This window comes from Mytilinidion resinicola (genome assembly GCF_010093595.1).
Source record: "Mytilinidion resinicola strain CBS 304.34 unplaced genomic scaffold BDZ99scaffold_6, whole genome shotgun sequence".
Taxonomy (NCBI): domain Eukaryota; kingdom Fungi; phylum Ascomycota; class Dothideomycetes; order Mytilinidiales; family Mytilinidiaceae; genus Mytilinidion; species Mytilinidion resinicola.
Window position 1 is genome coordinate 1,826,681 of NW_022985442.1, and position 27,541 is coordinate 1,854,221.

General features: G+C 53.6%; 10 protein-coding genes across 10 annotated transcripts; 4 read left to right on the top strand and 6 right to left on the bottom strand.

The window, feature by feature from the left end:
* Positions 1-295: 295 nt before the first annotated feature.
* Positions 296-1,805, bottom strand: BDZ99DRAFT_461323 (ubiquitin-conjugating enzyme). The gene is made up of 3 exons (XM_033719602.1): positions 1,303-1,805; positions 1,098-1,190; positions 296-1,032 (listed from the first exon to the last, which is right to left on the bottom strand). The coding sequence occupies exons 1-3, from the start codon at positions 1,460-1,462 to the stop codon at positions 773-775; spliced, it is 513 nt and encodes a 170-aa protein (XP_033579635.1). The 5' UTR covers positions 1,463-1,805; the 3' UTR covers positions 296-772.
* A 1,219-nt stretch (positions 1,806-3,024) lies between these two features.
* On the bottom strand, positions 3,025-4,374 carry BDZ99DRAFT_569312 (uncharacterized protein; the record flags this gene model as incomplete). The annotated part of the gene is made up of 2 exons (XM_033727868.1): positions 3,025-3,495; positions 3,868-4,374. 2 exons carry the CDS (start codon positions 4,372-4,374, stop codon positions 3,025-3,027), a joined length of 978 nt encoding a protein of 325 aa, XP_033579636.1.
* BDZ99DRAFT_569313 (uncharacterized protein) lies at positions 4,336-5,160 on the bottom strand (the record flags this gene model as incomplete). Its single annotated transcript, XM_033727869.1, has 1 exon — positions 4,336-5,160. The coding sequence occupies one exon, from the start codon at positions 5,158-5,160 to the stop codon at positions 4,453-4,455; it is 708 nt and encodes a 235-aa protein (XP_033579637.1). The 3' UTR covers positions 4,336-4,452.
* An 89-nt stretch (positions 5,161-5,249) lies between these two features.
* On the bottom strand, positions 5,250-8,786 carry BDZ99DRAFT_497039 (uncharacterized protein). Its single transcript, XM_033723481.1, has 4 exons — positions 7,862-8,786; positions 7,420-7,722; positions 5,441-7,357; positions 5,250-5,371 (listed from the first exon to the last, which is right to left on the bottom strand). The coding sequence occupies exons 1-3, from the start codon at positions 8,692-8,694 to the stop codon at positions 5,731-5,733; spliced, it is 2,763 nt and encodes a 920-aa protein (XP_033579638.1). The 5' UTR covers positions 8,695-8,786; the 3' UTR covers positions 5,250-5,371; positions 5,441-5,730.
* Positions 8,787-9,353: 567 nt separating this feature from the next.
* Positions 9,354-10,569, bottom strand: BDZ99DRAFT_518489 (uncharacterized protein; the record flags this gene model as incomplete). Its single annotated transcript, XM_033725293.1, has 4 exons — positions 9,354-9,440; positions 9,490-10,232; positions 10,365-10,459; positions 10,505-10,569. The coding sequence occupies 4 exons, from the start codon at positions 10,567-10,569 to the stop codon at positions 9,354-9,356; spliced, it is 990 nt and encodes a 329-aa protein (XP_033579639.1).
* Positions 10,570-11,305: 736 nt separating this feature from the next.
* Positions 11,306-12,160, top strand: BDZ99DRAFT_518490 (uncharacterized protein; the record flags this gene model as incomplete). The annotated part of the gene is made up of 1 exon (XM_033725294.1): positions 11,306-12,160. The coding sequence occupies one exon, from the start codon at positions 11,306-11,308 to the stop codon at positions 12,158-12,160; it is 855 nt and encodes a 284-aa protein (XP_033579640.1).
* Positions 12,161-13,751: 1,591 nt separating this feature from the next.
* BDZ99DRAFT_518491 (MFS general substrate transporter) lies at positions 13,752-15,807 on the top strand (the record flags this gene model as incomplete). The annotated part of the gene is made up of 6 exons (XM_033725295.1): positions 13,752-13,836; positions 13,921-14,230; positions 14,284-14,342; positions 14,396-14,435; positions 14,484-14,987; positions 15,036-15,807. 6 exons carry the CDS (start codon positions 13,752-13,754, stop codon positions 15,805-15,807), a joined length of 1,770 nt encoding a protein of 589 aa, XP_033579641.1.
* Positions 15,808-17,489: 1,682 nt separating this feature from the next.
* On the bottom strand, positions 17,490-18,178 carry BDZ99DRAFT_271807 (uncharacterized protein). The gene has a single exon (XM_033713895.1). It carries the CDS (start codon positions 18,017-18,019, stop codon positions 17,639-17,641), a length of 381 nt encoding a protein of 126 aa, XP_033579642.1. The 5' UTR covers positions 18,020-18,178; the 3' UTR covers positions 17,490-17,638.
* Positions 18,179-22,360: 4,182 nt separating this feature from the next.
* Positions 22,361-22,669, top strand: BDZ99DRAFT_354869 (uncharacterized protein; the record flags this gene model as incomplete). The annotated part of the gene is made up of 1 exon (XM_033714592.1): positions 22,361-22,669. A coding segment is annotated over one exon (309 nt), but the record flags the coding sequence as incomplete, so codon positions are not given.
* A 1,140-nt stretch (positions 22,670-23,809) lies between these two features.
* Positions 23,810-27,102, top strand: BDZ99DRAFT_518493 (uncharacterized protein; the record flags this gene model as incomplete). The annotated part of the gene is made up of 4 exons (XM_033725296.1): positions 23,810-24,081; positions 24,179-26,034; positions 26,085-26,137; positions 26,188-27,102. The coding sequence occupies 4 exons, from the start codon at positions 23,810-23,812 to the stop codon at positions 27,100-27,102; spliced, it is 3,096 nt and encodes a 1,031-aa protein (XP_033579644.1).
* Positions 27,103-27,541: the final 439 nt, after the last annotated feature.

The window sequence follows — 27,541 nt, forward strand, 5'->3', positions numbered from 1 at the left end:
GATTTCCGTAATCAAAAATATAGATTCAACTTTTCTAGTGCGTCATGTGTTTCCGAAGGTAGAACTGAGATGCTGCAGGGTAGCTTTATATCGGCCAAGAAAAGCGGGATAGTGGGGAGATCGAGACCCGGATAGAGTACCGGAAGAGGATGCTGCGGAGTGGCTGCCCCGCTTTGGGATAGGGATAGCTCGGGCTGAAGATTATTTAGCGGAATGCCTTTTTGAGTGTTGTGGTTGTATGTTGGATAGAGGCGGGGGATTCTTGAGGCTTCTAGATCGAAACGAGATCGATATCGTGAGAATTGAGACTACGCTTGACTTTTGGGACCATTTTAGACTTCTTAGTATGATCTGCAGAGACGAAATCAGCTTTGTTAGTGATTGCTGGACCCGAATGCTGGATTCATGCCATCATAGTGTGTCCTGTACTTGGGAGCTCGCCGTAAAGCACTTCCGTTGTTGCTCGGAAGGGATGACCAGAAGGTTTAGTTGCAATTTGGCCTAGTGGCGTTCTCCATATTTGGAGATGAGTAACCAAAATACCAGTGTACCAATGCCATAAGCCAAACCATGCAAACCGAAAGCAATGCAAGGCTCAAAGACAACCAAAAATTTGGTGTTGTAAAATGCAGTCCAAAACTCCCAGAAGTCGTGAACAAGAGTCTGACATCGTAATGTCATTAAGTCGTTGCCCAATCCCGCCTATCAACAGCCTTCGCAACCCTTCTACATCTGAGTCCGAAGACTCGACGACTCCACTACTCTAATTCCCCTACATGCCCTCTTCCAAGCTATCCCTCACACACTTCCTCACACGCTTCTTGAACTCCTTCGGGTCGTCTCTCCACAGTGTCGCGGCCTCGACATTCGCTGGGCTTTCGTCGTTGGGTGACGAGAGCATGCTGATAACGGATAGCAGGATGGATTCCGGGGTCTGAACTGGGGACCATCGTTCGGCGGCTGACTCGTAGCCATATTTATCTTCCTCTGGTGGGTGCAAGATGCTAATGCACACTTCACCGGATTTGTAGACTGATTGAGCGAGCGGTGTCAATAGGAGTTCGAGCTAAGGAATGTTATGAGAGGTGAATACGTACTATTAGGGTGGAAGATTGGTGTCTCGAACTTCATCTTGGGGGGCAGGAGCGGGTATTCCTTAGGGAAGGTCAGGCGAGCGCGGAAGAATCCTCCTGTTTCAGTCCTCAGTCTTGATACTCTCAGCTCTATGTCCTATGCCTTCGATGCCTTCCTTTCGTCGGGCAAAGTCCGTCGCGAGTTGTGAGAAATGTATAGAGCACTGACCTCCATAGAACTTGCACTCGTCGTTGATCATGAGCATGACCTCCCACTCAAAGACGTTACTGTCCACCAATCCACAGCTGATGCCTGGAATGTCCTTGTCCCCCTGCATCTGCTTCAGCTGCCGGCCTAGCAGCCCGGCGGCCGCGGACGAGCTTGCCATGCCCCACGCCTGTGTTTGTTTGTATGCGAAGCTCGTCTCGAATCGGGGATCGAGCACCTAAGCTGGTTGTTGTGTGGAAGTGTGGTATCCTAGTGGTGTGAAAAGAGGGGAGCCGGTTTGTATGTCTGGGGAAGGAAGTTGGGCGAAGCTTTATAGGTCCCAAAGTGGTGAAGTGCAGGTGGCGGCGGGGTTCTCGTGCCAATAAGGGAATTCGAGGCGGTGGATGCAAGGCAGGCGAGGGAAGCTGAGGGAATGAGAACAAGTGGAGGTTGTATTGTACGTTGTCGGTAGAAAAGGCAGATTTGATTGAGTGAAAGTGTCCGCGGACTAGTTGAAGAAGTTACAAAGGTACCGAGGAGTGTATCGCGAACGGACTGTCATCGGGATGAGCCTCGGTGCCAAGAGCTCAGCCGGCCCGATGCCCTAGATGCCAACTTCCTCCGTTTCAACATCATCTCATCTGCCTCACATTAGAATTTCAGGTACTTTCCGATCAACAAATAAGCTAAGGACGCTTCATACGAGTGCACTACATCCCAAGGATCTTATCCACTTTTTCTAAATTGCCTCATCAAAAGTCGTTTTCTTCTCTCGATGACTTTCATTCACCGGGCAGTTCTAGGCAGTACACTCTCGGCGTACACTTTTCGGCTTTGTAGGCGCACAAGCCAGGACCTAAGTGTAGATACCTAAACATATAGAATACATGCGGCCCAAGCTCGGAATCTTTATGGACAGTCAGGCTTCATTGAACATAGAGTGGCAGTCTCCTATAACTCCGTCTGAGGTGGTCCGAAAAGTCATCAAACGTGTGACACCTGATGTTTCCTAAATCATGATAACGTGCCAGGGGGCCTCAAGCAGTGCCAGCCTAGTGTACATGGACCTAGGGTAAGTGTCTACCTAGAAGAAGATTTAGAATATGATCACCAATTCTTAGACTGACACTATAGAGCCTGCTACTACCACGAAAGTGCCGTGGTGGAGGTGCATCCAGCTCCGCAAAAAGTGTACGATGAGAGTGTGCTGCCCTGAGACGGCCCGTTCATTCACGCTCCTCAGTAGCAACAAGGTGAATAGCGCCCTTGCTCCTCAAACATTGTTTTTGCGTCTATGATGCTCTTTCATCATGTAGACAAGCAGTACATAATTAAGGGGTCCCGGTAGATTCTAGCTTCATTCAAGATGCGGTAAGTTTATTTTGCATTTCTACCCTTCACTGACCTAAAGTCCTGTCGATATCCTACTTCATTTACAGTACTAGGTCATAAGTCTGGGCACCCGGATATACCACTGCACGAGTTCCACTCTTGATCGCTCGGTAGCACCGTAAGGAGTTGCCCAGCTAGCATGTAGCCGGCCCGTCAAAAGGCTGCCCAGTCTCCACTGTGTTGTCGTTGACTTCGTGTTCAGAGTTCTGAAAGCCCATAGGGGCACCCCAAGGAGTGGTGAGAGGGGGCCCAAACCTATGTCGCAGGACTGTAGTCCCATTGTCTTATCGAGACCTCTCAATCTTTGCCCGTTACATCCGTATTTCATCCATTCATTGCCGCCAGATTCCTTCAGTAAGCGTCCTCCATGTCCTCCACCTCCTCGCCCTCATCGTGGTGCGACCCCTCCTCCTGCGTCTGGCCTGCCGATGCCATTGAAGCCAGACAAGGCTGTACCGAGGCCAGGAATCGTTGAAAAGACGCCTCCGCATCCTCACTGTTCCTCGATCGCTTTTCCATTCTTCCCGCACCATCAAGTGCCGGCGGCGCAGCCGAGCTGGGTCCAGTGCTCGTTGCTTCTCTCTGCTTCAGTTGCATTGTCCATTGGTGTGTCGAACTGGCGATGGGGATTTTGTTTCCTTGCTGGCCTTTCGGCAGGTGCTGGTCTTGGAGGAGGTCTTGGTTGCCTATCAACACGTGTTGGGCGTGGCTGAGTTGTAGGCCCTGATGGCCGAGTCGTGCGTCCTGATGGTGTTCTTCCCGATGTTCCACTCCCGCTCGCAGTCGGTGGGCTTGGTTCCTGGGGCCGTTTGCATTTATCTTCTGAAGGAGTGTTGTCGGACATCGTGAGAGTTAGGTCCACCGACTGGACTGATTGGAAAGGGTGACACCAAACAAGATGAAGTCAAGGTTAGTTCAAAGGATGAGCAAGCGTAGGATTATTTCAAGCCAAAAAAAAAGCACGGTTCACACGTCCCAAACCAACTGTTAGCTTGCTACTACTATCATGTACCTACAGAAACCATCCGGTGAGAATTGGAAAGCGTTCACGCGTCGTAGTCATTCAAGAGATACTCCCGTGATCCTAAAGCTATGTCAAACCACGATCATTTCAAATTCGTTTTAGCGCCTTTCCTTCCATGCTGTAGAACCGTCCTCTCAAGCCCCCTTTCCATCAGAGTCTTCTTTCTTAACCTGGGGAACATCCTCCTTCTTCACATTCACAGCTACCGCTCCCGCTTCCGGATGCTGCGACGCATCCTCGCTCTCCGCTTTCTCATCCTTCTCAGTTTCAAGAGCAATAGGCGTGCTTTGGACAGCTGCAGGTGTATTGGAGCGGGTCCTAGACTCCAAAGACCTTCTGGAACTTTCTGACGCCGACGCGGCGTAAGAGTCTGCTCCCGCTTTTGATTTCTTTCGGGCAGGTGTACCAGTTGGACTAACTTTATACTCAGATACGCTAGTGAGCATAGAATTTGTGTCAGGGATCGTGTTCTGCGCGGTTCCAGAGACAGGGAGTGTGACGGCCCCACCAGGAGCGGCCTGCCCAAAACCCGGAACGTACTGTCGTAGTATCGAAATGTCAGCACGCGGCGGCCTCGGTGAGGTTGCTGCAAGAGTGTTGGCGGCAGGAGATGCTGGCGGAGGTGTTCCATGACTGAGTCGTCCAACTTGCTTTAGTCCTCCAAAGGAACTACGCATGGTTGTCTTCTGAGGAGCAGGCGATGGCAACGCACCGCCCGGACCCTCTGCATTCCTACGACCCGTCTCTCCACTACCTTAGGGTAGTACAGGAGCTGGCGGAGTGGATGTCTGGATCGGTGAAGCGGGTTGGGGCATCCGCAATAGTTCTGGAGCGGCCGTGACAGCCTCCTCTTGCGTCAAGTGCAGATCTACACAAACAACTCGGATACGAGTTGCTACTTGGAAAGCAGTAATATCGGAGATTTGCCCGGATTTCTTGGGGAGGAATTTGTCGATTGTGGATTGCATGTGAACTTGCAAAGCGTTTAAATCAATTTTTTCTCCGATTGGGGTGCCTGATGCAGGACCAGTTTCTGCACTACTCTCCATAATTTGCTGGCCTTCACCATCTTTCGTGTCGACGAATGGGTCCCCTCCCACTCTATCATCCTTCGCGCTCACGCTCGCGCTCGGAGAACCCATTCGCATCGTCTTATGCTTTCTCTTCTCTTCCGCTGACGGCGGCGAGTTGTCGTGCTTGCTCGGATGCGGCGTAGCAGCTCGATCGGCGACAGACTGCAGGGCACTACTAGGGGTATCGGGTGCCGGCGTCTCGACGTCTATCGGTGCATCATTTGTTCCATTCTTCGGCGTAGCTTTCGTTTCGAATCTAGGGGAGGGGGCGGGAGCAGGTCTCTCTGATAGTGTACGCTCCGGTTTGGGGGTTCCGGGGTCCTTGGTAGAAAGATCATTTTTCAATGTGTCACTCGGAGAAGGATTGGCGGAAGGGTTAGAGTCGGGCATGGTGGCTGATTTGCGCATAAGGTGTTGTGGTTAAGATAAGAAGACGGAAAGAGGGCTGTCTGTCAAGCTTGTGACTGAAAGGAAGGTGAGAGCAGACTATGTATTTAAGCTAGATATGACTGCGGTTTGTATAGCTAAAAAGTCAAACCGCTAGTTGCGGATCGTTCGAGACAAGCAATGTCGAGGAAACGTCTCGTAGAGTTGGGAAGTACTCATACGTTCAGTACAGCACGAATAGAACTGAAAAGTGCCATCATTTATGATAGCGGAAGAAGCTTACTAAACAACGTATGTATTGAGGGTAGGATGTACCCTTCTTGAGCCAGTTGATAGTATGGAAAGGTTCCATGATGGGACATGATGTCGAGTCTCTTTATGCTCTGTGGTATACGACCCGCATGTCATAGCTTCCACCCGCGGATACCGTCTGGCAAACAATGGGAAAATAATACTTACCTATGTTTTCCAGCGATGGAAGCCTAAGGCGAATGTTTCTCCAAGAGAAACATCCGATACACTAAAGTTATTGGAATAGGGTCATGCGATTCTGATACCTGAGTCTTCCTCCTTTCAAAGCCAGGGTACAGATCCCCCACTCTCCGGTGTCGTAGGAATCGTCAACGCCATACTCAAGCTCCTGAGCGTATCCGCACCAATGCTCCTCTTATTCTGAATCGCCTTCTTCCTCAGCTCCCTCAGATGATCGTCCGCAGACTGCATTCGTTCAAGACTCTCATGCGACCCATTTCGTAGCCGGCGTCGGCTCTTTGAGTCTCTGCGCATATGCCTCCAGATCTGTGCCGCCTCATCTACGGAAGAATCCGGCTCGGTATGCTCGGTAATGCGCTCTGTCGTACGTTGGTGGATAACTGTCGCTGGAGAGTCTGAGGCGGAGCGATACCGGGAGAGTTCCAGGCCGAGTACGTAGTTTTGCTGTTTTTCGTTTGCCTCGAAGGAGAAGCGGCCAAGGCAGGGGAAAGGATTTTCGAAAGTGGTCGAGGACGACTTTGTCGATGACGCGATGCTTGCGCGATAGGAAATGACCAAAATCTGGTGGTGGAGCTCGTTGCGGACGGAGCTGACAAACTCTGGACAAGCGGCGACATGATGGACGTGTTTGAAGAAGGTGTCAAACTCTTTGAGTGCTTCTTTTGGGGTGCTTCTGGTTGCTATGAAGAATGCCAGGCGCTTGTAAAGCTCCGTTTTTGCGTTGTCGGCTTGTGGTGAGGTGGTAGCGGTGGCTGGCAAACTCCAAATAGCGGTGCTATCGGTCTTGAGGATCTTGCAAGTTTTTTCTGTGACTATGAAACTGTTTTCTGGCAAGAGGGAGTGTCGATAGGTGGCTTGGACGGTGAAAAGGGGCACCTCGACCTCTCCAAGACACGATTCTAACTCAGCCATGGCATCTTCGAGCCTAGGCCGTGCTTTTTCTTTTGGGTCAGGTGAGGCCTGAGGTAGTGGTGTTCCCGTTGAGGCCATAGCCACCCTGAGGCGAACAACTAAGGTAAATCTCTGATCATGTCTGACGACAGCCTTGAATGATTCTCCGATGACTCCTTCTTGACCACACCCTGGCTTCTGTGTAATCTTTATCTTGATATCTGTCAAATTGCCTACAACAGCACCGTTTCTTGCATGGAGGATGGTCTGTCGCAGCCGATCTGAAACGTCCTCGTAGGCGTCCACATTCAAGACGCTCCAGTTGTCTAATTCGGTGATAAGCGTTGACATTGTCCAGGCTCCTAGTGACGCTTGCTGGATGGGAAATGGAATCGAGCTTGGGTTAACAAGGTGAATGTGAACAAATGGGAAGTCTGGAATTATGTGAAGGCAATCCGCAGGTGTGGCAGAGAACACAAAAACATGAGTTGCTCCGTCCCGCAATGATTCTCTTCTTGAGCTAGCTGACTGAGAGAGAACTCGTATAGCAGCACCAACAGCCTCGTCAAGTGGCGGGGACTGTCGGAAGGGCAGTATTGGACGGTCTTTGATGGATTGTAGCTCCTCTCTCAAGGATTGTACACACGGCTCCTGTAGGGGGTGCAAGTGACATCCGGTAAGATTTTCGGAATCCTGGACCTGGTGTTGACAATGCGTGCAAAATACCGCGAGTCGATCGTTGGGACGGTTCAACAGCTCTGCTAGAAGAATGACATTCTTGTGTGCGTTGTCGAGACATTCTTGGGAGGAGGTATGACTGCAGATGTTGGCGATGTTATCTCACGCAAAACAAAGCTCAGAGAGAAAGATCCAACTTACGAATTGTCAATGACTATGACAACATCCAGTCCGAGCTGTCTTTTCCTGGTCCCAGAGATTGGCGGGTCAGCTGCTCCCCTGCCCTCTATAGCTACCCATATTTTTCTCTCGCTCTTGCAATCAAGGCTCTCCACCTCAGCAATGAAATTCAGCTCCAAATGCAGTAGAGGCGGGTATTCAGGCTTGATGAGAGGAAGAACAGATTGTGAAGAAGTGCCAGCGTTTGGCAATCCGACCTCACTTGAGGTCGAAGGAGAAGGGGGAGGTGCGGAAGTAACGCGGTCGCTTCTCGGTGTCTGCGGACTGAAAGTTATGTTAACATGAATTCAACTATTACGATGTGTTGCCGTAGTAAGAACGAAGGTCAAGAGTTAGTCGTTATCGGAAGGACCCATTGACACTGTGATCCTTATCATGACTGTGCGTTGGGGAGAGGAAGTACCTCTCGAGTAGATTGTAAGTCGACTGGCTGGTTATTAGTGTTTCGGTGGATGGAGCAACGGTCGCGGGACTCTTGGAACGCGAGGTGTCAGTGGATTCGCTTCTGCCCGAAAGCCTACGAAATAGACTGCTTTCAGATTGACCGCTTCGCTGCCGAGGTGGAGTCTTCGATTTTGTCTGAAAGCCTCCAAACATTTTCGTGAGGACTCTCCTTTTTGTTGATGTGCGTCTTTTTGGAGTTATTCTTGGCGAACTTTTGATCTGCTTTGGGGTGATCTGACCACCAGCTGCTATAATTGCTCGTTCCCCCAGCGAACTGGCAGATTGTACTGCTTGGCTATGTAGACCGGGGTTGACGTTCTCCAAGGAAACACTCGAGGACCTCGGGAGACACTGTATCGATCGGTTTACAGATATCGCGTCAGCCTCCTGGCCTGTGTAAGATGTTATAGGATTGCTACGGTTTACGTAAGAAGAGTTGCTGGCAATGCTTTGGGCTGAGTCGGATCCAGATGCTCCACGGCCTCGTACTTTGCGAACCTTGAGCGGGGTGTCGCTAGGCTTCTGGCTGATGATATCTTGTGCTTCGAGTCCGAACGCGGTGCGCTTCGCAGCCGTGATCACACCAGATGCATTGATAGGAGATGGGACCGAGAACGCTGGCGAAGCCCGACTGGATGTGGTCGGCCCGAATTGAGATGCTTTTTGTTGATACGAATGCAACCCCGATGGCCTGCGAGGCGCAGGGCGTCGTGTGAGTCTTCTCGCAGGCGTCTGCTTGACGAAGTGGAGAGGTTGAGGCTGTAGTTGATGAGGACTGGAATGGAGTATCATGATTGGTCGTTCAAGCAGAGACTAGCCGCTTCGAGCCTAGTTAAGCAGGGCTTCTTGACTAAGTGAAGAGGTCGTATCGGTCCACTGGCTGTCTGACGAACGGCGGCTTCTGGTGGATGGAGTGCCCCGAGGATTCTCAGCTCGAAGTATTTCCGAAGACGAACGCCGTGGAGCCTGTCTCCTGACGGCGTGAAGCTTAATAGCAACGAAAACAGCGCAGCAGACGAGGAATACGAAGAGAGCAACAGACAGAAAAAGCAGAGCGTGACTTTTGTCCTCTTGGGCGTTCGAATGTGCGAGTGGGGTCATGGCCGACGGAGGCTCAGTAATGGGAGCAAGGAGGTGGGATATTGAACCTTGCTGTGGCCTGGGTGAAAACAGATGATGGAACGAATGGCAGCAGTGATTATCAGTATTGGGACCGGAAAGCGATGGCTGCCCATCGTGGAAGCTACGGCTCTTGCCGCACTAGATTTCAGCCTTATCTTGACGTCGGGAAGCTCCAAGTCACCAAAATCTACATCGTCGTTTACAACACCCAGGGCCATCACCATATGCACGTCTACTCTTTCTGTTTCAATGGCTGTCATCATGGTCAATGTTTCATTTATCGAACATCAGTGGTAATGGCTGTTGTGCAGGCCAGGGTTTACGCTGTTTCAGGTCTCACTCGAAACCGCAACGAGTGCCTGCATTTGCCTCGTCATCTTTGTGATGCTTTCATCATCTGCATCCAGAAAGCGAATCTGTTCAAGATCAGTCCACTGCCAAAAGTCACGGGATTGAGATCTGTACTACCATGTCTTCGCCTCCACCCAAGCCTCCGTAAAGGACGGGTTCAGAGAGGCTTGCTCTGACCGCCTTTCTCACACGCTCCTCCCAGACGCCCTCCCAGTTCCACTCTCCCGGTCGCCGTGCCCGAGCCGCACCTACCGCGTCCCCTGACCGACCACCGCTTCCGACGCTACCTGTATTAGACTCTGCAGATGGGGACGTCGGCGGTGGCGTGATATTTGATTGCAAGAAGTCCGCTCGGTACGTCCGCCATGCATGGTACGCGCCTGGGTTCGCAGCAGCTTCTAGTGGTATGGAATCCAGTATCGCCTCGTCGCTGAACGTCGACTGGACGTATCTTAGTATTGCAGCTACCGGCACACCTCCGCGAGGTGCCACCGGCAGGGACGAGCCTCCTGCAGCCGCATTATCGCCCTTTGACTCGCTCACGACTGGTGTTTCGCTCCTTGAAGGAGTCCCCACGCCGGACCCACTGACGTTCCGCGAGCTGGCTGCACTCCTCCGCGCCCGCCCAAACCAATGTGGGAAGCCATGGCGCAGGCTGAAGCCGCCCGGGGGCAGTCTCTCCTCGTCGGTAGCGCTTACAGTGTCCGTGTCCGACGATCCAGTCGTGTAGGTGTAGGTCGTCAACGGGGTCAGAAGAGGGTGGAAAACATCGGTCGAGAAGGTCACCAGTGGTGGCAATGCAGGATACGTAGTGGGAAACGATATCTGGAATCGCAGAACAGCTGGCGAATATGGCCCTACACAAGAGAGCGTCAGCTAATGTGGTCTGAGAACTTGAGTGCTGCAGATTTCTCGGCCAAACTCCGAAGTCGTGGGTTCGTGCTGGGAATTCGCACTCCAAGAGCTCCACAGCGCACAAAAATACATACCTTTCCGAACGAATATGACACCTACCCAGAGCGTTGGATCGCCTGGCGTGATGCTCACGAAAACGCCGTCCAAACGAGCTACGCGCAGCCTGGAACTGGGCACATTCAGATCCAGCACGCCACGAATGGGACTGACTTACAACTCGACTAGCAAGTTTTGCTTCCGGAATGACAGCAATGTCGGGTGGGGGTCGGGTACAGGCATATCGTTGAGTCGCGACGGTCCACTTCCACGATGTCCAGCGGAGGGGTTGAGAAAGCGCTAGCCGGCGGGCGACGCGATGATTGGCCGCTAAGAGTAGGCGATACTCGTCCCCATAAAACACCAAAAGTCTCACGATCGCAGCCTCGCACTGTGAGCACCATGATGGCGTCATTCTTGGTCCCCGTTCAATCCGAAACATAGTCTGATCTGTGGCATGGCAGATCGGGCAGCGACGGGCAGCACCTGCCTTGTGGTAAGCTCTAGATTGCTGCTAATGATGCAGCGTTACACGTGGAGTCAGATTCAATGTATCCAGCGTAGGGTCACGGACAGACCTGCCAGCACTCGATTGGGACCACGACACTCACTGCGTCCTCGGGGAAGGATCCGACAGCGCGCCAGAGCAGTCAGACGGGCGCGCACAAAGGATTCCAATCCAGCCTGACTGCACTCTGTACGCCCCGGCTTCACCGGCAGACCCAAGGAAGTGGAGCGAGGGGTGGGAATGCGACAGTCCAGTCATCGAAGCGCGGGAGAAGCCAGAGCACCCGGGCACACGAGCATTCGCCAATTTATATCGAGACTGCTGCCATCCACTTGGGCCCGGTCCGGTTGCACGGCGGGCCGCTGGGCTGGGAGCGATAACGGTGCGGACGGCGTGCGGCATGCCGGTGGTCCATTGGAACGTCTCCAGCGCCGTAAACGGCGGCCTTCCTGTGTCTCGGGCTCGAACAGGATGCCGATGGTGTCACAACAGCAGCGAGCGGACCCAGAAAACGCTGTGCGACCACGAAAATGCGCTGGCACCACTGCCTCTCACGGCATCGCAGCGTCGGGCAACGGTGTCCACAGTAGCCTAAGGCAATCACGGCGGCGGTCAGCAGCATTTCGTGCGCGCTGCTGCCACCCTGCACAGGCTGTGGGTGGCCAGGTGGGCCGCGGCTGGGCTGAGGGTGACGTCCGAATTGGAGTGGGAGATCAATCGGAGAAATCTGACCCACGATCCCGGGACGGCGACAGGTCACCTGCTCAGTTCACGACGCGGGCAACTGGTTCGCCTGGCCGCTTCGAGCGCACTTGTCACCGCCTGGAGCCCACTTGCCAGGAGCCCCGGACGCTGGTCGCAACGGCGGAGCTGGCTCGCAGGGCGTTGTCGGGGCGCCCCAGGGCGCGGCGGCGTCGCTCGCAGCGCAGCAATCAGCGTCAAAGGAGCCGGATGCTGCACGGCACATGGAGGCGCTGGGAGGCCGCTGCGCAGGCCGGCCGTCGCAACGCGCAGCGTGCCCCTGTCCATCGTGTCAATCTCGCGTGGGAATATGCAAGCCACTTGGGCCAATTGGCAGCCCCGCCAGCCCTAAATCCTCCCTCACCGCCCTTGGGTGCAGGGACAGGGTTTGCACATCAGACACCACGCTGTGACGCTCCACCACGGCCGTTGGACCCTTCCACCCTTCCCTTCCCACCCTTCCGCTACATGGCCAGCGTCGGCAACCCGAGAGCGGCGGCGACTCGCCCAGCCTTCGACACGCGACGGAAGGCCTCCCGGACCCACGTTCCGTTCAACGACGCACCAGTGAAAAGAGTCAGCTGATGGCCCTTTGGGCGCGCATCCGGGCTGCCGGCCACCATTGACGGTGCCAGGTGCCAGCACGGCCTCACACGCCTCGCCATTGAGTCGCAGTGGACCCGCCCGCGACAAGGCTCCGTGGTGTTGAGGCGACGCGGCCCCGCGGGCATGGCATGGATCGCCAGCAGATGGCTGTGACGACGGCGATGATGCAACGGCTGGATCCCCTGCGCTCGACAGCCCTGCTCCTAGGGCGGGAGTGGTCCATCTCTCAGGCCGCCCGCAGCGGTGGCGACGCGACGCTATGTGCTGAACCAATGCTGGCCATGCCAATCACTGGATGCTCTTGCCGGGAGCCGGGGAGAACGAGGCCTTTGTACCGGCCTCGCTGGGCGGCGCTCGCAATTCACCGCCATTTGATGCGCCCGGGACTATCGCGGCTCCTGGAGCTGCTATTCGTGCCGCAGCTGATCGCGCACCAATTTGCCCCAGCACGAGGTTCTGACTCGTCGCCCGCACACGGAAGCATCTCGATTCTCCGCCCCTGGCGCCCCTGAGCACGCCGTGGACAGACTCGTCGCCTTCACGGCGTTCAGAGACAGCGGGGAAGTGGATGGGAAGCCGTGCGGCTGCGGCGGGCGGGCAACAGGCCGAGGTGCTCTGGGCTGGTAGGTTGGTGGTGAAGTCGGGTTCGCCCTGCCAACTTGCACCAGGGGGGCGTGGAATCTGGGTGGGAGACGCACAGCAGATCACTGCGCAGGGAGAGATGCGCACTGGCCGCGGTCCTGAGACCAAACCCGGGGAGCCGGAAGCAGTGGCTAGCGCCGCCTAGTGCAGCCCGTGAGCGTTTGCCGGGTCGTGTTCATCGACGTCTGGGCGGGCAGCGTGTGGCCGTCATGGGCAGAATGCTGGAGGAACAGGCAGGCAGCACGGCTCCTCCAGCACATCCCACCCTTCAGGCCGACCTGTCCTCCGCGTCCTCCGCTGCCTTCTGCGCGCGCCCGCCTTGCCTCTTTGCACGGCGAGCTTGCACGGCTAGCTTCCCACTGCCACGGGCCTCGTCACGCCCCGCCAGCGACGCCGCAAGACTCTGTCCCACCAAACGCCCGGCCGTGCCCAACCTCAGGGGGTGCCTGTGCTGGTCACCGAAGCCCCATCGTGGAGTCACGGCGACGGCGGTTGTCCTGCCTGCCAGCGCGCGCCTATCACATCGCACAGTGAATTGCTCCGCCAGAAGCAGTCCCCGCCCCAATGTGCTCAAAATGCCTGCCCGTCCGCCCTGTCGACTCCCGTCAGTCAGTCAGTCAGTCAGTGTGCTGCCGTGCCGACGATCCACAGCAGTCGTCGCCGCTATTCTCCGCCTCCTCCCCGCTGCCATCATCCTTGTCCGCCGGAGCAAGGCCTACCGCCTCCAGAGCGCCACTGAAATCTTGCCTTACTTTTATTTCGAGTGACGCCCGCGTTAATATCAAACGAGCCTCCCCTGACCGTCCTATGAAAAATCGCCCTCATCCTACTGCTCTCATACTAAACCCTCCCGCCGCCGCCCTCTACGCAGCCGTCACTGACTGTGTTGACTGACTCCATTCTGTCTGCTCCTCTTCTTCCACCCACCATGCCCTCAATGGCTCGCAAGCGCGGGGCCGCCGCCAGAATGAGGGACAAGACACCGTTTCCCACCCAGCAGATGGCCATATTGGGTATGCTGCCCCGCCATTTCCATCCACTTCAAGCATTATCAGCTTTGATCCACCTCCAAGTGCTCAATTGACTTACTCCACCAGCACTATGTCGGATATGCGAGCCAATTGCATTCACCTCAATCTTCCCGTACGCCTACTACATGGTCCAGTCCTTCCACGTCACCGAAGGCAAGGCGCAAATTGCCATGTACGTTGGCATGGTCACCTCCGCCTTTGCCTTCGCCGAGTGTGCATCGAGCATGCTCTGGGGACGCCTGAGTGACAAGATTGGGCGCAAGAGGTGTTTCCTCGGAGGGCTATTTGGAACTGGATTGAGCATGTGTCTCTTTGGTTTTGCAAAGAGTTTGCCAATGGCGCTGTTTGCGCGTGCGATGGGTGGCTTGTTGAACGGGTACGTGATGATCTGCTTGCATCGATTAGCGAGCGACCACTCACATGCCACAGAAACGTTGCAGTACTACAAACCACAGTTGCAGAGCTGGTCACCAATGAAAAACACCGACGTAAGATCTTCGCTCCGAATTCGGAGAAAGGCACCTAACCTTTGTGCAAACAGCTCGCGCATTTTCGATCATGCCCTCAATCTGGTGTCTGGGGTATGCAACACCACCGCCTGCTTCAGACCACAGACTAATCCTCGGTAGCACCATCTTTGGATCCGGCCTTGGCGGACTGCTCACGGAGCCTGTCAAGAACTACCCTTCGATATTCTCTCCTGGCTCCGTCTTCGACTCCTACCCGTACCTTCTCCCAAATTTGGTCTGCACACTGGTAGTAGCTTTCGCGCTGGTCGTGGGCTTCCTCTTTTTGGAAGAGACACACGAAGATATCAAGCATGAGCGAGACCGGGGGCTCGAAGCGGGCAGGTGGCTACTACGGAAGTTCCGGAAAAGCAGCGGGGAAGAGCCCTTGAGCGACAAGGATGCCTGTTTCGAGGAGACACAGTCGATGCTAAACGAAGATAACTGGGCTGCATTCCACAGCACTGGAAGCTCACCTACGCTGTGTAGCTCCAGAACCTCCCTCGCGGAACCTCCGCCATATTCGATAGGCGCAGCCGAAAAGCTGCAAGTCCAGCACCTCAGCTGGCGCAACGCGTTCAGCCGACAGGTCTGCTTGACGATCATCGGTTACGGTTTTCTTGCGTTGTAGGTGCACCCGGCGCTCATCGCACTTCTTAGCTAATTGTCATACAGTCACACAGTCTCGTTCGAGCAGTTGATGCCGATCCTCATGTCTCTTCCTGAATCTGAGGTCCCACCTCAGCTACCACTCAAATTTGAGGGCGGCTTCGCTCTATCTACTAAGACGATCGGCATGATTCTTTCCGTTCAGGGAATCTACCAAATGTTTGCTCAACTTATCGTCTTCCCTTGGATCAATTCCCGCCTCGGGACCCTTCGCACCTTCTGGCTCGGCATTTTCACCTATCCTCTTCTCTACGTCATCACGCCATACCTGATTCTTCTTCCGCCTGGCTTCCGACTCCCAGGTGTCTTCGCTATCCTCGCGTGGAAAGTTACGGCCCAGTCCGTCTGCCTTCCCTCCCTAGCCATCATGCTTGCGGCCGCTGCACCTAGCAGGAAAGTCCTGGGCACACTCAACGGCGCCGCTGCCTCCTCCGCCAGCGTCTGCAGGGGGTTTGGTCCCACTGTTTCGGGCATGATCCAGAGTACGGGGCAAACGATTGGCTATTCCGGCCTCGCGTGGTGGATGTGCGCCAGCGTAGCACTGGTCGCCTGTGTACCTAGTGCGATGATGAAGGAAGAGCGCAAGAGCGCCATGGCGCGGGCCCTCGAGGAGGATGACACGGATGACGAGGCGGCACTGTCCACGCTTGTGGACTCCGACGAGGATGATGATGACGAGGACACGGAGAGTGTGATTACGCTCACGGGGGAAGAGGAGGAGCAGGCGGTGGCTGAAGCGGCCAAGGCCATGGATCTTGAGAGGAATTGTGGCTTATGACAGGACTCGGCCACTGTCATGCTTCCACGCTCCTGATCCTCCACCCTGGTCTAACCCACCCTCTTCCATCCGTGGATCCGCTTTCATCCTGCAAGCCAACATAGACCTCAAACGCCGGCGATGGAGGCCTTCGACGACTTTTTTTTCTTATTTTAGTATCCTAGGGTCCGGTGTCGGAACAAAAAAAGTAGCTAGACTGGCCACGGGAACATTGGGAGTCTGCGATGGGTTTTCTTTGCTCGCCTTTTCTTTGGTCACGCCTCCACATCACCTTTTAATCACATTGCATGCATAGCTTTGGCGCAATCCGCGAGGGAGTTCACGATTTTCTTTTCCATGTTAGGAGTCTAGTTCCTCTTGTATTTTGCTTCCTTTTCCTGCTTTGGGAGTTTTTCGTTCTCCCTACAGTCGCACAAGCAGGATCTTAGACCCAGGATTGGATATCTTCCCACTTTTTGGATTTTGCTTTTACGCGTTGCTTATTGCTAAGGCGCTGGGATAAGAAAAAGACGGGCATTACGGGATACTAGATACCTTGCGAAAGGGAACGGGATGGGAAATACTGGGAAATTCTATTCGCGATATCCAGACATAGAAGACTACGTGTCAGATTTGCACTATTTCGAAAGCTATATATCACGTTATATCATTATCAATTTTTCGAGACTCTGCGGCTTTGTGAGGTGGACCATACAGAAATAGCTCGACAAACAAACATATCATGAGGCGTTGCGTCTGCACCGTATCATATCGTCGCATGATGCACGGTAGGTGGTATGTAGGATCGCATGACCGCATTTCACCCAATCCCCTCGTGACTGGATTCGTCCACTGCAGCAAGAGGCGTGGCCCGAGACCCGAAAATCTGATGAGACCCTGCACTTGCCATCGGCCAGAGCATCCGAGCAATCGGATTGCGTGCATGCCATACAAGGCTGTCGTTCTGAAACATGGCCCCCAGGATTTCTTCTTGTGTGGAGGGAGGCGCGGTGAGTGGGTGGACATGCCTGACATGGGCAGCGTGGCAGCTTGCCATGTGGGTGGGTCGGGGCTGGGGGATGGGATGCAAGGTTTTGGAGCATGAAACGCCGAGGTAGCGCCGGAATAGGGGCAAGACGACCCGATGATGAAGGGCGGGGTTTCTGTATGTTTGACGACAGCTAGGGGGAGTCGGGTTCGGATTCACTACACCTGAGCCGTGCCGCTCCCATGACTTTTCTATCCCATTGCGATCACCGAGGATGGAACGAGGCGGAGATTGTTGGCTTTGGCATCATGACTGGAATTAGTCCGCCGTTGTCGTTTTCGCGTTAGATGGATTTGGGATTGGGAAGGTCTGGCAACCTCGGTTTCTTCGAGAATCCTGCTAACGATTCAGGCTCCGATTCAGGACTTCTACGCGCTTCTGGAACGAGGACATGACTCTGATTCTGCCAGCTAGCAGGCCCCAGTGGCCCCTTTAATCGTTTCCACGTGGCCAGGATGCGGTCAAATATCGAAAGATAGCGGAGCATAACGTTTTCCATGTCCATCGTCAGATAGCGATTCCAGCTCCTCTCTAATCTATCTCAATCCCGCTAATCGGAATTCCGCACCACGTGCCTCAGCGCGTCAACGGCTTTTCGAAACATCTTAGACTGCGGCAATGCTGGTGTGGGGTTCCGCGGTGTGGTGTTGTGCGCTGGCCTAGTGCTCAGCCTTGCTCCGCAATTCCTGTTGCGACTGAGGGATGTGACTTTGATCTGATCCTGGCCGATGGGATGCGATCCATCGACCGGGCAGGTGGTTATTCTCCGAGGCCTATTTCTGGAAGGGTGTGAAATGTGGGATTTTAGAAGGGATTCGAGGACTCCTGGAACGGTCTGAAACGTGGCATCCTTGGACGAGGCTGAATCGAAATCGCACGCAAGGCACAATCGAGGGCCGTGTTGGGTGGCGCAAGAGGTGGATCAGCGCGAGGGTTATGCTGGTGGGAGTGGGCAGGATGGGGATGGGGGCCCGGAGTGGGATTCTGCCGGTTGGGGTTGGCTTGCTTGTGAGCAGAGAGGATTATTGTAAGCTTTGACGACGTGAGTTTCTCGGGAGGCACAGTTTCTGAGCGCCATGGTGGCGGGATTCTGGGATTCTGCCGGCTGGGTTTGGCTTGCTTGAGCTGGGCAAGATTGGAGGAAAAGTCCATAAGTTTCGACGACGTAAGTTTGTCGGGAGACATCTTTTTGGCTGGTTTGAAGTCACCGTGAGTCTAGCGACCTAAGTTGTTTGATTGGGCTTTGGTTGGGCTTGGTGGGTGGCTTCTGATTTGCTATCTGATGACATGGTTGGGAGTAGTTGCTGTGTGAGTACGTTTTGACCGGCCTCTCATGGTTGTCCTTCCATAGTCGATCACGCGAAAACAGACTTGTGAGAGCGTTCACGTGGATGAATGGCCTGACTGTAGCAAAAGGCAAAAGAAAAAGCCAATTAGATTGGTTTTCTGTAGCCTAATCGGGACTCCAACCCGTGCGGCACCAGAAGGTGATCCTTTAGACAGATGAAAGCGATGGTTTGGTTTATTTGGTTGGTGGAGTGTATGCAGGAACATGGGGGCGGTACCCATATTGTACATGGAGGCTCAAGAAAATACCCCAGAATATATACCTTCAGCGGCGTCCACATCAGAACTCATTCCTATGCCGAGCGCTTGGACTTAGCCAGCATTCACTCAGTACAGCAACGCACAGGCCCTTAATTTTCATCTCTGCGAAGCCCTTTGAATATCTCTTCTCGTTAGCCCGTCTTTCTACACATCCGATTTATTAGTTCCCTTGTTTGGGATGCTCATCACCTACCAGCTTCTGCAAATCGTGCTTTCCGGCAAGATGTGTCTTGTTTGGGTACTGGGTATGTCAGTTGGCTTGAAGCCATCTGGTCCAGCGTATCCTAGAGTTACGTATCACGTAGATTCAAGCTTGCACCATTTGAACGTTTTCCACGACATCCAAAACGATTCCTATAATACCCAGGATGCTGGCCAAGGAAAGTGGAATTAGAACGGACTAAATGCTCTAGAAGAAGAAATCTTGGGTTGAGGCAAGTAAATGAATAAGTAGGAGTTCCAAATCTTACGGCCTTCCATCCCGAAGTATATGAGCAGAACACTGTAAGCTCACTTACTAACGATTATTAGTACTACCATCTAAAACTACTCCCCACGAAACAACACACTGTCTGAAGCTCACAATGATGGTGCTCAGCAACCGAAAGAGAAGTAAACGAGCACGATGATGCAGATCATCTACCCTTTTTTGTCTTCGCAATATCTTCACACCAAAAGCCGACGTGGGTGTTGTTGTGGGTACAACAGCACTCCGAAGACGGTCACTAACTATTCGTCGTTGCCGTCATCCTTTTTACACCTTCGCTCCCCTGCCAACCTGTAGCCCCCTAGCAACAACACTCTTGTTGATGCTCCACATTAAGCTCTCATCCGTGAGATTTTTGAGCACATCCAAACCACAACTTCCTTGACTTTCAAGTTTCGGAGGCGAGCTGAAGATTTAGACCCCGAACCCAGCGACGGAACGTAGCGGTCAGATGCCTCGCATCTCCCTTTACAAGTATCTGAGTGGGCTCGAGGCGCTGGGCTAATCATGTAGGCTCGGACTAGAATCGGACATGGACTGCAAACTTTCCACAGATGTTGAGAATTTCAAGGGCCTAAAGGAATGTGACGCCTATGCTGGTTCGGCTCTTCCAAGTCGTTGGAGATAGAGTGCTTATGAAGGAAGGCTCGTCCTTACAACGCAACCCATCGTATCCACCCTTTCTCTATTAGATCCTGGTACTCTCGGTCTCCTTATTCCTGCTTAGCAACCTAGAGTTATGGAATTTCGAAAATGCCAGAGTCAGGATACCTTTTGCCTCACCGCATGCTAGCTATCCGGGCTCCTCCTCACAGTGATATCGAGCGAGCAAGAGCGAGAGCCGTGCAGAGGCATATCCGTGTTCCCAAACTCATGGCCTGGTACTGTACTAAGAGTTACCTTGCCACGACCGACAAGATACGACAAGTCTCAGCACTTCAAAGAGCTTCAACTGTTGAGTCTCGAATGCACCAAAACATGTTCAGGCCCTCGAAGCAGCTTCGAGATACCCAAACCCGACTAGCTTCATGAAACTTTCATGAGAAATAGTAAGGCCTATTCTACCTGGAAGGGGAGCAGATTAATCAAGTTGCTGCGCCTTCGATGCGCCAAAGGCGTTTAAGATTGCATGCTGACAACTACTCGGAGCCTTGGGGGAGCGCTATCTACTTCACGAACGAGGGGCCAAACGTGTGTGATAGTTACGTAGATGGATTTAGATGGAGTAATGGGAGTAATGGGAGAGAAAACAGCAAAGAGCGATTACGGTGGACAAGTAGGCACAAAAGGACAAGAGTGCAAGAAGTGCTGATTTACACGCTGCTCGACAATACAATCCTCTTACCTCTCCTTTCACCGGATAGCTGCTTGCTACGAAAGCGCCAGCCAAGATGTCCCACGCTGTTGCATGCGTACGGAAGGGGCTAGTATGTGTAAGTGATCTAGGCGTCTTGATAGATCTCACGCAACGCTTGCAATGCAGGACAAGGCCTGCTAAATTTAGACAGCTATGTCGAGAGGTAAGTAGATAAGGCATCCAACGGAAAGTTATGGTGCCAAGTTAGGTCAGAGCTGATAGCTGAAGTCGTTGGCGCACCGCGAGAAGCGCTCCTGGTAACCTTGAGCAACGGCGCGACATAATGCTCAAGATATTTGATTGAGTCTTTCCAGCTAGGTGGAGATTCGATTGCAGAATGCTGAAGTCGTGGGACGTTATCTTTGAATGGGAGGAGCCGGAAGAGATCTAGAGTTTAGAGCTGCTAAATAGTCAAGCTGCTATACAAGTAGTCGAAGGATTCGTGAACGTTGCTAGCGACAGAAGTAAACTCCTGATACAGGATGGAAGAGCGCAATGTAGAGGTAGACACGCTAATCTAGAAGGATGGTGGTAGCGTTCGAAAGGCCGGCAGAGACTGGCGACAAGTTCATGTACAGCGGTTTGCCACTGCTTAGGGTGCCTTAAGGGGTTTTTAGAACTCGAAGTCTAATGTTAAGGTCGATGCAGTAGAGATTAGGCGCCTTTTGACTGACCGACTACCTGTTCGCCAGGGAAACCCTTACAGTAGTGTCAAGTGAGTAAAATTAGAGCCGAGCAGTGACGAATCCGTGTGCCCAGACTTATGGCCTGGTACTGAAAGACGGGACTTGATGATTCTAGGCGTGCTAATATTGCTCTGGTATAATATCGTCACGGTTGAAATGAATCATACTCGGGACTTCATGTCATCTTCATATGATCTTAGGAAGCCTTGGGCACTTAGTAGTCGTACGAGTTCATATATCAGTTGTAGAGTCGCATGTTTCTTTTTCCGGTAAACCAATGATAGTCTTTGACGCACCTTACACAGCAGCTTTCTACATCCTTCAACTTATTAGACCAGTAAGCAAACGCAATCGTTGAAGATAGCATGCACTCTAACATCGGCATCCGTCAGTAAGTAGACGAATCAAGATAGCGACTCTAGGTTTCGAAATTTAACGAGATATATTTATTACCTCGTTCTTCCTACCTGGTCCAACCTCTCCAGTATCCATCAACAACAACCTCAAGCCACCCAGCCACGGAGGCGACTCCCATATCCCGACGGCTTTTCATTCGCCGCACAAGGCCATGGGCATGAAAAAATATTACTGCAAAGCCCGCCGCGAGCAATCCTTCACGGCTCTCGCTGTAGCTGTCGTCCCGTCCGTGCTAGCCATCGGTATAGCCCACTATCATTTATGCTCGCCCCCCCCCCCCTTGCTACAACCCTCGCCATGCCTTGGAGCTAGTCCGACACCTGCATAATGACCGGGCGCGAGCGACTTCGTCGATTGGAGCTGAATTCGAGAGTTCGAATTCGAAGGGCCAGGTCAAGCGAGCGGTTCCATCACCAACGAGTGACGATGAATGGGACAAATTGGTTGCGAGGGGGTGGAAGCTGCTGAGAGGTGCGAAAGAGGAGAACGCTGGTGCTACGGCCGTCTTAGGATTCCCCTTGCAGAGCCGGTATACCGAGTATACGCAGTTGAAGAGATACGGTTGGAAATCGGCGGACGGAACGCATATGTTGGAGTCCGTGTCTGAACATCGTGGGTGGTTCGATGTCTCAATGCCTATCCGGAGTACTGTTAAAGATCTGGGCCTTTCGACAGCATCTCGTAGGGAGAGGAACGGCGTCCGGTCTGGAGGAAATGTTCATTTGACTTGGCAGCATGAGGAACCCTACACGGTTGACAGGAAGAGGTACCAGGTAAGTCTGATCCATAGTAGACACGCATTATAAGCTCTGCGTGGAAGCAAGCCAACTCACTGCTCCAAGCCGACCAATGCCTTCCACACCGTCATATACAATAACATGGAAGGTGTGATCTATGCCCTTGGAGTCTACGGTCCACGCTTCAAGGGCGAACAACAGTCCCCTCCTGTATTCGACTCCCCAGCCTTGGGCGATAAGCTGTCAGACGTCCTCTTCCTCGAATGGCAGCACCAGGCCGACGTTCAGGGAACTGACGTCAAAAATCTGCGGTACTACTTCCAGCTTCCGGTGAAGAACACCCCATCGCAGGCTGCCATAGCTCGGGCTCTCGAAGGGCGGCCTGTGTCAAAATGGCCGGGTGTAACGTTGAGCATGGACTCCGAGGAGGGGAAGGCTCTGCTGGGGACTCCGAATGGAAACAGCCTGGGTTGGTTCCTTATCAACCACAAGGCTCAACTGGGGCTGAAGACGGTCGAGTCGGTAACGGTGTTTGGAGTGGGACGGCAAGGAGGGGGTGGCGCAGGACCCTAGTATGATGTTTACAGTCAAGGATGTATAAGGTGGGCTAGGGACGGCGTGTTGTTCTTTTTCGTTCTTCTGCTAGCGATTGGCGCTCGGACTGGTGATACCATAGACGGAGGGTTGGCAAATTGACGCTAGGGTAGGTACAGATACATCTTAATGCCCTATCTGAGAGATTATATGAACTGCAGTGAATCCAAATGGAGTTTCGGATCGAACAAGATGCGTTTGAGAGTGAAATGAAAAGGACATCTGATGCAAGCATCCTGACACACGGACCTCGGATGATATATTTGGAATCCTAGATCGGCAAGGAGATATGATGTTTACCGTGGAAGCATATACTGCAAAGTCTTCGTGTAGTCAGACATCTCTATACGCATTTGACTCCATCGATACCTCGGCGGAGTTGTCTTCGCCTTTCCCGTTAGAAGGTCAGACCTCCACATGTCGGATAACAGCGTTCTGGGGGACTGGAAGCAACGATACATGAAGCTACTGGTACCGAACATATGCCCTTTCTTGCCACGCTTGCTTCTTTATCGTGCACTGTAGTCCAAGTTCTGTAGCCGAGACGCGAAGAGACAGCTAGTGCTTGGCGCGATGAGGGTTCCAAGTTACCCGCTATTAACGACGCAGCGGGGCTCCAGGCCGACTTGAGGGACCTTCCGCATGCGCATCCAATGGCGAGGTCCGGGCGTGATAGCTGGCCAGCATGCGGGCATCGTGACCGGGCAGCTTGGTGGAGTTGGTACCCCTCGTGCCCTCCCAGCCCTCCCAGCCCTCCCACCTCTAGCCGGTTGGTGGCTAAACCAGAGGCGCCGAACTGCGACCGGGAACAGTGACAAGACGCGGCCAGCGTGCCTATCAGGCGCTCGTGGTTCACGATAAGAGAGCCGCCATATCCAATGCTTGCTGGCTTGCGCGCTGGGAGCAGGCTGCTTTGCTTTTTGCGCAATGCGGGACCGACCCGCCTCTCGTCGCCCCCAACTCCGTGCCTATTGGAATTAGCAGGCCTCAGCGTGGGGACCGATTTCGACTTCAACAGTGTGACTGAGCTCCCGCGCTGAAGCCCCAGCGACCCCGGATGACCTCGACGTCCTGCCATGCGCCGCCTCGATGACCGGCCTCAAGCGCTCCCTGGAGGACTCCTCTATTGACGGCGACGGCACCTCGCCCACCGACCTGCTCCTCGGGAAGCCCTCGTCGCCCGCGGCCTCTGCCGCCTCCAGCGCGTCAGCGTCCTCGTTCCGCAATGTCTCCGCGTGCAATCGCTGCCGGCTGCGGAAGAACCGCTGCGACCAGAACCTGCCCGCCTGTGCCTCTTGCGAGAAGGCCAATGTGCGATGTGTGGGCTACGACCCCATAACGAAGCGCGAGATCCCTCGAAGGTGGGTGTTGCGCCGAGCTGTGCCTACCCGAAGCTCTGTTTTTTTCTCCCGAGAGCCCTATACCTATACCGGCGTCTCTATACTGACCTGCGCATAGCTATGTCTACTACCTCGAGACCCGCGTGTCCTACCTCGAATCGCTGCTGCAGGACAACTCGATTGCCTTTGCCCCGCCCGAGCATTTCGAGCCGAGCTATCCGTCTGGGAACGGCCTCCCCTTGAACAAACCGCCGCCGTCCGCCGGTGGTGACGGCCACCGCAATGGAGGGGCCAAGAAATCAGAGAGCGCCATAAAGGAGGAGAACGAGAAATATGATCGAGAAAAGCTTACTAAGCTAGTATCAAACATCGGCATGGTGTCGGTCCAGGGCGCCAGTGACCCCAGATATCTAGGGTCGACGTCGGGCATCTCGTTTGCGCGCGTCGTCTTTGCGGCGGTGAAGAGCTCTGTCTCGGGCGCCTCATCTGAGCGCGGAAGCATCCGGGGAGCCAAAACGATCCCCGGAAATGTCGCCGATGGGGGCACGTCCATGAGAGACTCATTTTTCGGCCTCCACACCAAGCCGACTATTCGCCAAGCACCATTTCCTGACCACGAGCTAGGTCTAAAGCTCGTGGAGCTCTACTTTGAGCATGCAAACCCTCAAATCCCTATTCTGCACCGCGGAGAATTCATGGAGATGTTTGAGAGGACCTACACCGCCGAAGGGCGGCATAGAACGTCACGGGAATCATATATGTTTAATATTGTATTTGCAATTGGTGCCGGCATTATCATGGGCAGCTCTGATCCCCAAGAATCTCCTACCTCCGACCACTCCAACGCACCAACCTTCTCTCCGCCAAGCCATAAGAAGCGCAAGCTTGCAAGCCAGCAGCACCAGCCCGAAGAGTACCATGCGTCAGCCATAGTGCACCTCGAAACTTTCCTTGGGTCTTCACCGGCAGCAGACCGACCCGATGGATTCGGAGGCGGTCTCGAAGAGTTGCAAGCTGTTCTGTTGCTAGCTGGATTTGCTCTACTGCGACCAGTGGCACCCGGTTTGTGGTACATCGTTGGAGTTGCGGTTCGGCTAGGAGTAGATCTAGGATTACATTATGAAGACGGTGTAGGCATTGACGGCTCCAATGGAGACGAGCATCCTTTCGGGAAGGTTGAAGAGAATCCGGAAAGTACAGCGGGTGCTGGCAACGGCATCAAGATTGACGCAAAAGAGAGGGGTCGTCGGCAATGGGTGCGAGACCTCCGCAGACGACTGTGGTGGTGTGTCTACTCATTTGACCGACTTGTCAGTACGTGTGTTGGCAGGCCTTTTGGAATCACGGATCAGGTCGTCACCACAGAATTCCCTTCCATGCTGGACGATAAGTACATCACTAAAGAGGGTTTCCTGAGCCCTCCTCGAGGCGCTGAACCGAGCTACAAGGTGGTAGCTCAACACTACTTCAGACTACGGCTGTTGCAGTCCGAAATCCTACAAGTGCTACAACACCGGCAAGCTCAGCAAGCAAGAGATAGTGGAGCAAACCAAGGAAATGACTTTATGCATACGAAGCTACCCTCGCCGTTTTTGGCGAGATTCGACTCTTTTAGATCTTGGCGCATTGACATCGATCGCCGATTATGGGAGTGGAAGGAATCTGCACCGAATCAGATGGAGACGGGAGTGCAGTTCTCGCCGTTATTCCTCGAACTCAATTATTGGCAAGCCATCATCATGTTGTATCGCCAGAGCCTATCCGTCCCTCCGGTATTGGCCGGTGAGCTAGGCGCAACTAACGGAGACATCGCAAGTCCTTCGGTCTTGAACATCGAAGAACGGGAGGATGAAGAACGAGTCTTCCTCAAGGTTGCAGAAGCTGGACAGAAGGTGCTTAAGTTGTATCGGCAGCTTCATCGAGTACATCTCGTGAACTACACATTCCTTGCAACACATCACCTGTTCATGGCTGGTAAGTTAACGCCCCTTAAAATAGGTAGAATGTAAGGCTAACTAAAGTAGGGATATCGTTCTTATATGCCGTCTGGCACTCGCCAGTAGTACGAAGTCATCTAGTAAGCTATCACTCGATCTGTTTTTAAATTCAAGTATTAACATATGAAAGTCACTGGACGACGTCGACTTTACAGTCCTGGCAGCAACATCCGTCCTCGGAGATCTCATTGAGAAATGCCCACCCGCCGAAGCCTGCAGGGACGCCTTTGACCGCATGAGCAAAGCCACGATCCAAATGTGCATGTCGACTACCGGCTTCGGGCCTCAGGCCCTGGGAACCGCCTCTCAAGCCAACATGTCCAACTTCCAATCCCCAAGCACCTACAACTCCGACCAAGACGCACGCTCGGACACCGAGCTCTCAACCGGCTACCAGCACAGCTATTTCCAGAGCAGCCGACGCCCAACCCCCCGCTTTGACATGAACCTCCGCGACCTCTTCAGCGACGACGAAACCGACGCCCGCTCCTTCAGCCGCATCAGCAGCCAGCTCAGCAGCATGCGGCCTCCGCCACCTCCCCAACCTACCTCCCACGCCATCAAGCAGGAAAATCTACAGCAGCAGCAATTCAACAAACAAGACCCTCGGAACATTTCCCCTCAACTACGCCACCAGCACGCCTTCGCCCTCGACCCGGCCCTCCGGCCCCCTATCTCGACAATGTCCTCCGCCGAATCCGACGCCATTGCCACTACTTCCCCACCGACACAACAAGGCCAGAACCCGAATATCTCGCCGTACGCTCTCAGTAACCAGATGCCGTACAGTAATTTCGCGCAAAATATCTCCTCGGCTTATCCTGACCTCGGTTCGTTCTCAGAGCTTGACTTCCTGGACTCGTTCCCTGTCCAGGGCGCGGCTGTAAACGGGGGTGAGGCAGGAGGTGGAGCAGGAGGGCTCGCAGACCTCGGGTTTGGAATGGGCTTCGACGGGAATCACGATTGGAGCGATGGAAGTGGGTTTGACTTGTTCGATGGGTTTTTCTTTGGGGGTGGGCAAGGGACTGGGGGTGCTGGGATGTAAAAAAGAGTGTGTAGTCAGTAGTAAGCAAGGATAGGGGGTCAGTGAAGTTGTGCATACGGGTGGGGTGGATGGTTGCATGAGTGGTAGGGCTAAACGGGGTCGTGTGATTACGATCATGATTGTATACCCATCTCCTCTGTCTTTCGAGTCGTGGGACTGAATGCGGTTCATAACGAGGGAAAAAATATGGCGTTTTGGATCTCTGATGCTGCTTCATGGATTGCCTTATTCTCCTGATATGTTGTGGTACAGGAGCCAGACGCATTGTCTGCTTTTATTACAAATTCCAACGAAACTAACCGTGTAGGGACTTTCATCAACAGACACGGTGTACCTTTTACGTACCTAGTCTTTACCTCTCATCCGTCCGGCACCACCACCCTATGTTAACCCGCCGCAGCCAATACTTCTCCTCAAAGTAGTTCAAGATTGGTGCTAT